The sequence below is a fragment of the Zea mays genome, chromosome 6, assembly GCF_902167145.1.
Source record: "Zea mays cultivar B73 chromosome 6, Zm-B73-REFERENCE-NAM-5.0, whole genome shotgun sequence".
Lineage (NCBI taxonomy): Eukaryota > Viridiplantae > Streptophyta > Magnoliopsida > Poales > Poaceae > Zea > Zea mays.
The window spans coordinates 106,982,147-106,993,447 of NC_050101.1; the positions used below are offsets into that span (position 1 = coordinate 106,982,147).

The following is an 11,301-nucleotide window of genomic DNA, read 5'->3' on the forward strand; positions in this document are numbered from 1 at the left end:
GGGGGCGACAAAGGAGATGAAATGGAGATCTCTGTTGTGACGAGATGACGAGGTTTTCCATTTTGATCAGGGCGAAGAGGACGACGCGGTTTGGGGTCCAACGCGGCCTCCATGGCTCCAACTCCAACACGACATGTCTGCAGAACGATATTAAAATTATTCATAGTATTAAAATTATCACATATACAACGTCCATTTGTAAAGCAATTACTCATAATATTAAAATTACCACCTGTACAATTTTTTTAAGAAAGATGTCGCAGCTGCTGTCTGCAAGCTGAAGGGAACATATGCCACGTTTGACATTTTTAGTTGCAAACTTACGAACATATGTACCACGTAGTTAGGTAGATATGAAAACTCCAATCAAATTTTAAGGTTGAACTTTGTGAGACGATAAGTTAGCACTACAGTCCTGAGGTTGCACATCGGACCTATGTATTTCAGCTTGTGGCCGCTTTTAGAGTTTAAACCACTGGTTTTTGAACTTTCTAAAATCCAAACAACTTCTATAAACTAAAAGTCTAAAAGTTTATCCTAACGAGCTTTTAATTCTTGGTTTTCGAAAGCCTTTTTACTTTTGAATAGTCTAAAAACTGACGTACAAAATGTACAATAAACTGAAACAAACCGCCCCATAAAAAGCCCGTTCGTTTAAAGATGAATTATATGAATTAGAGAAGATTAAATTACTTTCTAGTTAACATTAAATAGGAAGGGTTTAGATATAAATTAATGAGGATTAGAGGGCCTCCAATTTCCCTCGTGCTACCTCTAACCAAAGAGACCCTCATTTTGTTCGACGCAGAACCAAACAAGCCGGGACTGGACGCGGCTCCGGCGTGGCATCGCTGGACCTTCTTGCTCACCAAGAAGCCCAACCCGGCCTCCATCAAAGCCCACAACCGTCGTAGTCGCTACTTCCCCTCCGATCGTCGACGACGACGCATCCACCCGAGCCCTTCTCCGCGAAATAGCCGTCGCCGCACTGCCGCAGCTCCGGCTATGTCAGTGAGTACCCCCCCCCCCCCCCCCCCCCCCCCCCCCTCGCCTCCCGTGTCGTCCCTCCTTCTCGCCCCGGATCTCGAATTCCTTACAGTTTCGCCCCCTGCCCATTGCAGATCTTCGAGTACAATGGGTCCGCCGTGGTGGCGATGGTGGGGAAGAACTGCTTCGCGATTGCCAGCGACCGGCGGCTCGGCGTGCAGCTTCAGACCATCGCGACAGACTTCCAGAGGGTGTTCAAGATCCACGACAAGCTCTACATCGGCCTCTCAGGGCTCGCCACCGACGCCCAGACGCTGTGAGTCGCAGTTGCCGAATTCTCCCCGCCCGCCCCCACGGCCTGTTCTCTTCGGTTCAGCTGCTTAGGGTTTTAGGTCCCTCCGCAGGTACCAGCGGTTGGTCTTCAGGCACAAGCTGTATCAGCTGCGCGAGGAGAGGGACATGAAGCCTGAGACCTTTGCCAGCCTTGTCTCTGCGCTCCTCTACGAGAAGAGGTGAGGATTTTGCTAGTGCGCTTTTGGGGGAATTGTGTAGGATTCTGGGTAAACCTACTGCGGGTAGTTGTTATTTTAAATTTTGAATGCGCTGCCAGACCGTGGACTCTGTAAAGAGATGCAAAACTATGTTGGTTGCATGCTGCTGAAGGATTTGGTCGTAGGAAGCTAGTGCTACCAATACCTTGTACTGTGATGGTATTGGGGATGCAGAACTTTGGAGCTAGATCTTTATATGAAACGCTTTGCCTTTTGGACGGACAATTCCACCAACGGAGTGCTTCAGATACACCTTATATAAAACACTAGGTAGGTGCCCGTGCGTTGCAACGGCATCCAATCAGGCATATATTAATCTTTCAATTATTCATACTTGCCACAGAAGTTAAAAAATAGTGTAAAACATAGATATGAAATAACAAATATCAATATGATATGTAAAATCTGTGTGACAATATAAATATATAATATTATTATAAATATGTCAACTCAAATAAAATCAACTGATGTCGAACAAACATTACAATATCGTATATATTATTTCTAAAGAATCAACATAGAATTACAGGAACATATAATATCATGGTAATTTATGTATACGGAGTACAATTCCAACTTTCTAAAGCTTATGTGGTGCTTCAAGGTGTCAGTCGAAGGGTGGTCCCTCTTGAGAGTGACATTAAGTTGCTCAAGCAAACCAGTTGTGGTGAGCAATGGTGCCGCTAGGAGAGATTCAACCTACTCGTCATTGATGAGGCATCGTCTTCCCACATTTGCATATGAGATTTCTAAACACCAACCTGCAAGGCGCCAGGGACAAACAATTATAATCAGGTAAACCAGGTCATCAAAAGGGGACAAATGCAATAAGAGGAGAATGTGTCATACTGAAAATAAGCATAAGTGAAACTTATTGTGGCACCATTAAAAATAACATTATTTCAGTCAGAAAGGATGCTAATCGACCAAGGTGAGAAAGGATGCTAATCGACCAAGGTGGGAGGCTGTATTGCTCATTGTTGAACAACCTGATGGAGAATTGTTGTAATTGCTCTTGTAGATGCACTTATAATTCTGATGCTCCAAGTATATCTCCTGAAAGATAATACATTTAGACATGAAAATACAGAAACAAATAAACAATATAGTTTGATCACTTTTTCCAAGTGACTTTCTACAAACCTGTGTAATCACAAAATATAGAGCCGAAAGTATTTGTTTTCATTTTTAAACACATAACTTGATTATACTTTTTTTGCATATAAAACAGACATAAAACAATCACTTGATCAACAACTACAATACACTTTATACATAATAAATCTTTGGGACTAAGAAAATCTAGAAGTTGGCATGTTGTTGTGAGCAAAAAATGGACAGACTTAATTTTTACCTAGATCATGCATCAAATTGGCCTTTATCTGCAATACATTAATGCATAATATATCTTTGAGCCTAAGAACATCTGCAAGTTGGCGCGTTGTTCTGAGCCAAAATGGACAAACTCAATTTTTACCTAGATCATGCAGAAAATTGCTTATACCTACATGAAAAAAAATCATTGCACGTGATGAAACAAGGACCACAAGAACGAAATAGGGATCAGATCGCCTAATCATGATGAGAAGATAACAAGGTTCTCAAGGGAAATCATCAACTGTATAGAATGGAAAACGAACTCACATGGTACAAATCAGTTTTGAGAAAAGGCACAACACTGTAATAAGTACCAACCCCTACAGAGCACCAAAACTCCCTAGTGCAAAAATCAAGCAACCATCACACAATGCAGCATCGTATGAATCAAATACCAGACAAGACTTTTGTCACCACAGAGAGGAAACAAGAGCAAGATGAGAGCTTAGAGCTCACTGATCAGCTGCACAACTAAGTTAGTAATATTATCATTTCAAAACAGTCCTGTACTATATGTGTGTTGTGGGGTCTTCATAGCTTCATATGGACTAACAAGCTAACAGAAACACCAACTACTTGGCTAGACAAGAAAAGAGATACTGACCTTTAATGGCTTCCTTGGGTATCTTGAAACCAAGGCTAATGTTCCTCCAGAATCTATTTCTTCTTTGCTAGTGTTCACTAATGATTTGCTTGTATCATCTTCTGTAGTACATAAATGCAGCGATTCACTTGGGATAAGCATTGCTCGCACAGGAGCACCGAAAGGGTAAGCAGTAGTTATGCGCCCATCAGAGGATCCAAATCACATCACAAAAATGCACGAAAGGGTAAGCAGCAGGGACACACCATCAGCGGATCCAAATCGAAATGCAGCCAAGGGATGGGGGAAAGACGTACAGTCGAAATTGCAGGTGATCTACTATCGCAGGCTGTGGCTTCAGGATTCGAGAAACCTCCAACTCCGACAGGCTCGGCTAGGTGCCGGGGTTTTCAGTGGCCAGCAAGCATAGTAGTCGAGGTTGATGCTCTTGAGGACCTCCTGGTGGCAATCCATAGAAAACATTTAAACTCATCAGAGCTTGTGCACATAGAAAATGACTCACATTTTATTATTAAAAGACAAACTTCTAAATCCCCCAAATCCCAGGAACAAAACAAGGTTGTACGCTTTTGGGTCACCTTGTCTTCAACATTGATTTTATGTTAATCAATCACGAACCAAGAACCTGGACTACAGCTCCTAGCCCTTGTTTTGGTTTGATTCAGAGAATTAAATGAACTAAATTCAAAAGAGCAAATTAATAGATTGCAGACCACCATTGGGTGTAGTAAATTGCTCCCCTATTTTTCATCAAATCTATGGTTACACTCTATTTTTGCCAGCGGAAGGTGAATATTCAACAATTAAAATGCAGAATAGTGTAGCACCACTCACAAATTTTTATTTTGAGGAAGCGACGAGAGACTGTGCAGCTATGTAGTCACTTGTTTCTATAAATCTAAAACAAAAGAAAAATATTATGTGATTGCTAATAATGACATAAGTGATTCAAAGTGCAGGGGTGATTCATAGATAGAATGAGACATTCATGTTTCATTCTCTACACTCCCTAATCACATCGAAATTGACATTTCATTGCCGTCTCTAGTATAATGACACCGACACATACCTGTGGATCACCTATGTCACCGTCCGGTCGAGGCGCAGATGGCTTTTGAGGAGCAGATGATTTGGTCGAATTTACTGCTCACAACCATAGTATTTCAGCCCACCGTTACCAGGTGGAGGCAGCACCTGCCAATTCGCAATTCCTCTCCGTTTGCTGCCCAAGAAACATGTAAAAACAACGGATATACATTACAATGAGACAACAACCAGACAAATCTGAAAAAAAACAAATATTCAGATCCGAAACAAGAGAGTAGAATTACTACATCAACATGGGAAACAACTTAAGTGAAAAAATGAGGTTTCCAATTTTTAGGATTACACTGAATGTACAACAACTCCAACCTCTTTTCTTGTGCCTTAGCAGCTACACGAGCGCAAAGCGTCCAAAAAGGAGCATCACAAAATCTATGATTGCAAAGTAAATATGTCAGTCATTTTCTGAAAATGATACGAACCCAACCAATAAGCATATCACTGACTGAAACATTGAGAAATTCACATGACACGTGCAGTTGGCACACTCCTGATTTTAGTTTCAGCAGTCTTTGAAACGTAGGGATTTCACCAGAATTGTGAATTTCTTTGAAATGCAGGACGTGGATCAGGGAGTATAAAATTTCACAGAAATTTTTTTAAGCGGTAGCTCTACGGAACTATGGCCTATTCGATGATAGTCACCTCCTCTCGGGCCTCCTGGTGCTCTTCGTCCGCCGCGTCACCAAGTTCGGCGACACGGCCCACGCGGACCGACTCATCTTCCCATTCCAGGATCCGGATCCAAAACACGCATACACATTTTAGTTTTCAGAATGGTAACATGAACAATTCTGCCAAAGTACTGGGATTCAGAATGGTAACATGAACAATTCTGCCAAAGTACTGGGAGGGGGGTTGACTACCTCTTACCTTCTTCATAGTAGTAGAGATATCAGAAAAGAGGTTGCATTAAAGCGCTGTGAAATCTATGAGAAGTTTAGTGCCAGCCTACGCAAAGATGGCGAGCAGATGGCATCGAGTATCAACAAAAGTACACTTGTTTTTTATTGGAAAAACAAAAGCACATCTGTTGACAGGGACCAAACTGAATGTGACCATAGCGGAAAAGCGAATGAAAATAGTGACCTGTTGACTGCCCATGACACCCAAAATGTCAGCACACCAAATCAGGACAGGATGAAACAAATAGAGCTAGAAAAAACTGTGAACCAAGCGGGAGAAGGCCAAATTAAGCAAATAGATATGGCTGCACATAAAGCATGTTTTCTTAGCAAGCTGCCAAGATATAGTCAAGTACGTACATACTATTGTAGAGGATCTATTTCACGTCCATGTATTTTAGGAATTTTTTTGGCAATATTATCGAGTATCTTAATCAGATAAAGACTACCATTTACCAGTGGCTCCAATTCTAGATGAATAGCATGGTTCCCAGTTCCCATAATTATGATTTTGTGTACAACCGTAGACAAAGTGAAAAAGCAAAGTTCTATACTCACACTATGTTTGGCATAAATCACTTTCAAACACTTCTTCCCAAAAAAAGATATTTGCACTCTACCTACATTGCACAATGCATTATCACCAAGTTAGATATAATACAATAATGCATTTATCTAATGCTCCTGAAGCGCCATCGGATCCAACATTCAGAATGCCAAATTATGTAAGAGAAACCATCGGTGCACAATACTCTTTGAGTTATGCAAGGAAACTAACCTACCATATTCTTGCTTTCTTTAAGCCGCTCTAGAATCTTCCTCCTCAATGCATAAGCTATTCAGTTCCATATTTTCATATTTTCCTTCATGTTTCTGAGTGTACATGGGTCACAATCAGTAAGAATAACCTACATATTAATGAATATTTGCATGACATATTACGTTCATAAGTAATCTTTTGATTTCTGAAGAAACTTATGAACATAATGGAACTAAACAATTCATATGCTTTATTGCCACTCTTGAGCGTGGAGGCCTCGCCCCTGTCGGCGATAATGCATTGACCAACAATATTTATTCAATTACTAATTAAGTAAAGTGAAAAGACTACCACGACATCTGTCATCAAAAGTATGGCTTGTATGTCTGTCTATTTGTGCAAGTACAAATATTCATAGAATAGACGAATAGTCAAATGAGTGAAAAAAGTACAACAGTGTTATATATTCTACAAAACAGAGTTTTTTTACAGGGTAGAATGAAATGATATTACTCACCCCATCTCCGATAGTAAATATACATACAGCTCGGGCATTTCTCAACGATCGCTTGACAAGAAGTGCATAAATGTCGACAAAGGCTAGCAAAAGGCTCCACAAGCACTGCAAAATGGCTGCTGCGACAAGGTAGCTGATCAAAAGAAAACCATCAGTTCATTGTGTAGACGAATACATAGAGAAATACATATAAATCACTAATTAACAAAAAAAAAACAGGCATCACCACTCTACTCCTAAGGATCTATTTTGACCCCATACAATGGTATTAGGTCTGAACCAGGACTGATCTGATCCTTAGCGTGTGTTTGGTTCGAAGGACCATGGGGGATGAGATAATCCCCAATTTGTTGGTGTTTGGTTGTGGAACCAACTGAGGACAGGATCACCCTAGGGGAATATTCTGCCAATATTCAGGTCTTCTCTTCCATGACCAGACTTATTCCAAGAGGACAGCCTCATCCTTCATCGACGCCGTCGTCGTCCATCTCCTTTGTCCCGCATAGGCTCAGCTCTTCTCTTCCATGACCAGACTTCCTCTCTTCCTCAGCACTCCTCAGTGGATGCAGAAAAGGAGGGGCAGCTTCCTGGAAACGCAAAGGATGCTGCTGGGAGACAGCCAAGGCGTCCATGGCGATGTTATCCCTGGAGAGGACACCTGAGATGACATCCACCCTGAGGCAGCGCACACGGTCATCGGCCACTCTTGTAGCGGATGAGGAACATTGAGAAGTCTTAGCCGACCTCATTGTCCTGATCCATGGCTTGGCAGGTAGTGCTCGGGTAGTCGGGTATAGAGGAAGAGAGGGGAGAGGAAAAAGGAGCAGCACTACGACGCAGGGAAAGAAATAGGCAGCAGTGCTGGATAGCGCTAGCGCAAGCCACACTAAGCAGACGGAGCTGAGGCCGAAATCCATGATCCTGAGCGTGGAGGCCTCGCCCCTGTCGGCGAAGAGGCAGTTCTCGGGCTTGAGGTCCCGGTGCACGACGCCCGCGCCGTGGAGCGCCTGCAGCCCGCGCGCGATCTGGCGGACGACGCCCGCCGCGTCGAACTCCGAGTAGTGGCGCTGCAGCCGCGCCGCCGCCTCCTCGGAGCTGAGCCCGCGGTCCGCCGAGACGCCCAGCTCCGCGAGGCACTCGCTCGGTGTGCGCGCCCACACCGGGAAGACCGGCGCGGCGGGGTCCGGATCGGAGGCGGCGGATCCGGCCGCCGCTTGCCTTCGTCCTGCCCGCCCTTACCCATTGGGTCGCTGACTCTCTAGATTCGATGGAGAGGAGGCGTCCCTACTGTCCCGCGCCACCAAGGCCGCGAGATCGCATGGAGTAGAAACCCTAGAAGGAGGGGAGCAGAGGAGGAGGCGGCGGCGCGGAGACTGGGCAAGGAGGCGATGGCGAGGGATGCGGCCTGCGGGTATGGAGATACTTGGGCCTCCTGGCAGCTACTTGGGCCGCACCAAAGAAAACAGCCCACACGACCTATGTTGTAGTCACGGCTTGCACATTCTTAAAACCATACCGGCTAGCCAACATAATTTCTACCGGCTTATAAGCCTTCCTCCTTCAAAGGAAGCAATCGTGGTCAAATGCTACTGCCAGTGTCAAATTTAGGCGATTTTTTGCGCGAGACGACGTGGCTGTCACGTGGGCCCAACGTCCGGAGTGTGTCTGCGTCAGTCTCCACAATGGACGGCTGAGATCGTCCGGTGTCTGCGTCAGTCTCCACAATGGACGGCTGAGATCGCAGAATGGCAGAACACAAAAAGGCAGGCTACTATTGCGTACTTAATAAGTAGTAGAGATTTACTACTTGTATGCAATGAACTGTTAAGGTATGAGATATCACCTATTCTCTATTAGCCATGATATATCCAGAATTAGCTGAACATAAACCAACCTCTTAGGCTATTTAAAAAGGGGGGTCTTGTTATAATTAGAACACCATGTTGCAATTTTTTATCTTCTTCAAGGAGTAAGAGGAAACTAAATCATTATATGGGGAACTGAGGTAATCATGCTCATGTGCACAAAGTTTCTGTTTGACAAGGACTGGTTTTAAAGCCTTTTAATTCATAGTTACTTCAAATTAGCTTTTATGTTCAAATACTGGTACTGATTAATTGCAATGTTTGTCTAACTTTTATCATGCCACATGAAACTTTCAGATTTGGGCCATATTTCTGCCAGCCAGTCATTGCTGGACTTGGAGATGACAACGTACCATTCATTTGTACCATGGACTGCCTCGGTGCAAAGTAGGTTTCTGTTTATGTTGTTTTCTTCTTGAATAAATGCTTGGTTTGTTTTCTGCTTGAGATTCTTGCGTTTTAGATCCTAGTGAAGTCGATCTTTTTGGCTAATGACGAGTCTCACGCTGCTAGTTCATCAAGGTTGTTCTGGAAATGGCACTGGTCTCTGGTTTGTAAATTTGTCGTTGCTGTTAATGTGCAACATTATCCTGAAATTGGTCACTAATACTGTGCTAGAAATATGAACCAGTGGCATAAGACCAACAATTTTCTCAATGGCTTGGAATACAAATTCCTCTTTGCTTATCGTCTGCTTCCATTTTACTGTATTGAGCAATATGCCTATTTAAGTTTTGTTTGACCTAGGGACTTATTGAAACAAAAGAAAAGCTACAAGGCAAGTAAATGCAACATCTTATTTAACAAAAAAAATTATGAAAATAAAATAAAAGCCACACTTAAAATCAATTTTTTGAATATTCATTATTGTTTATTTAGTTGTTCCTACTGACACAAATGAACACAACACACACTGATGCAACCTGTTCTTCGTCAAAGAATGAATGACATTGGACCACAAGTTTTTTGGACAAGAAATTATTGATAATCTTAGTATTGGCAACCTACGTCATATACAATTTTATAGTTCCTTTGGTTCCGAATGTAAGCTGTGTATAGGACATCAAGGCCATCTCCAATGTGATGATTTACATTTTTTTTGGTAAAAGGAAATATATTAAACAGGAAGCCTATTTTTGGCCATCAAACTATGGCAGAGGTGTTTTGAGTCTGATTTGGCCTTGAAACTCCAAAACCATATACCTTTAGCCATTGGATATATGTGTGTGTTCTTTCTAAAAATAATACTCCCTCTGTTCCAAAATAGAAATTGTTTTAGCCTTTTAAGTTTTAACAAATTCATTCAATAATTGATGTATGTGTTTTGTATATGTGTCTATATTCATTATCGTTCATTTGAATATAGACATAAAAATGAAGACCTAAAACGACTACTAATTTGGTACAGAGGGAGTAAAAAATATTGTTAAATCTCTAGAAATTCATAAGTAATTCGTCTTAAATACAAGAAAATTATAAACCAGTTCCAATTGTTTTTTTTATAAAAAATGTAATCTGCCTACTGGTGTTTGTCTATTTATAGTTGGATATTGCTTGTTCCAGTTCCTAGTGTTTTAGTGCTTGTAGTCATGACCTTTATTTATTTAAATGATCATCCATGCTTTACTATGCAGGGAGCTGGCCAAGGATTTTGTTGTTTCTGGAACAGCATCAGAATCTTTGTATGGTGCTTGTGAATCCATGTACAAGCCGGACATGGTATGCGCTTCGATGCATGCTGTCGACCTATTTCCTTGAGATCCACTTTTGTTTTGGGTCTGCGTATACCCATGTTTTATGATCTATTTTTGGATGTACATTATTGTAGTTTGTTCTGTTTTTAGTTGAATGACATCATCTTGTTATTTTTCATGGCATAGCAACCTGATGAACTCTTCGAGACTATATCCCAAGCCCTGAATTCATCAGTAGACCGTGACTGCCTTAGCGGATGGGGTGGCTATGTGTTGATTGTGTAAGTTCACATGCGTTGTCACATTCTTACTATTATGACACTTCAATCGCTTGAGCATCAATCTTCTATTTCCATGACGTGTTTTTGTTGTATTCAGGACACCGACTGAAGTGAGGGAGCATGTGATTAAGAGCAGGATGGACTAAATAATGGCCACTAGAATTATTAGCTGGTTTCCAATGCTTAAGACCAATGTTGTGTTTGTATTCTGGAGTAACATTGTATCATCACAGTTGGTATGAGAAGGAACGTTTGTTTTCTTTATCTCTGTTTTACAACACTTCTGTTTGGTGGAATACTGAGTTGGTAATATCCTAGATTGCCTGTTTTACAACACTTCTGCTTGGATTTCAACTGAATGGTGGAATAATGAGTTGGTAATATTCTAGATTGAGGAATTGCTCTCTCGCAGTAATGTGAATGCGGTTAACATGTGCTGTATCGCATTCTATGGTTGCCTATCGCAGATCCTCATAACTCATAAGAATGCTTAAGATGTCACATGCGCCCTGAAACTTGTATGGGTTGTCTGATAACATTAGTAATGTGATGGATCATTGTTTGGTAGATGTAGAATAAAAAAAAACTTGTGCGGCAACATCAACTCGTATAAAGATGCATGATTTGGCTTACGGCATATTCACCCCACAGACAGG

General features: G+C 41.9%; 1 protein-coding gene and 2 long non-coding RNA genes across 3 annotated transcripts; 1 reads left to right on the forward strand and 2 right to left on the reverse strand.

Moving 5' to 3' along the window:
- The first annotated feature begins 743 nt into the window (after window positions 1-743).
- On the forward strand, window positions 744-11,039 carry LOC100382784 (uncharacterized). Its single transcript, XM_008650819.2, has 7 exons — window positions 744-1,011; window positions 1,122-1,303; window positions 1,392-1,499; window positions 8,968-9,057; window positions 10,305-10,389; window positions 10,551-10,645; window positions 10,743-11,039. The coding sequence occupies exons 1-7, from the start codon at window positions 1,006-1,008 to the stop codon at window positions 10,789-10,791; spliced, it is 615 nt and encodes a 204-aa protein (XP_008649041.1). The 5' UTR covers window positions 744-1,005; the 3' UTR covers window positions 10,792-11,039.
- On the reverse strand, window positions 1,411-2,596 carry LOC118472222 (uncharacterized). Its single transcript, XR_004850238.1, has 2 exons — window positions 2,528-2,596; window positions 1,411-2,299 (listed from the first exon to the last, which is right to left on the reverse strand). It is a non-coding gene; the product is annotated as an uncharacterized lncRNA (long non-coding RNA).
- LOC118472223 (uncharacterized) lies at window positions 3,601-5,009 on the reverse strand. The gene is made up of 2 exons (XR_004850239.1): window positions 4,933-5,009; window positions 3,601-4,741 (listed from the first exon to the last, which is right to left on the reverse strand). It is a non-coding gene; the product is annotated as an uncharacterized lncRNA (long non-coding RNA).
- Window positions 11,040-11,301: the final 262 nt, after the last annotated feature.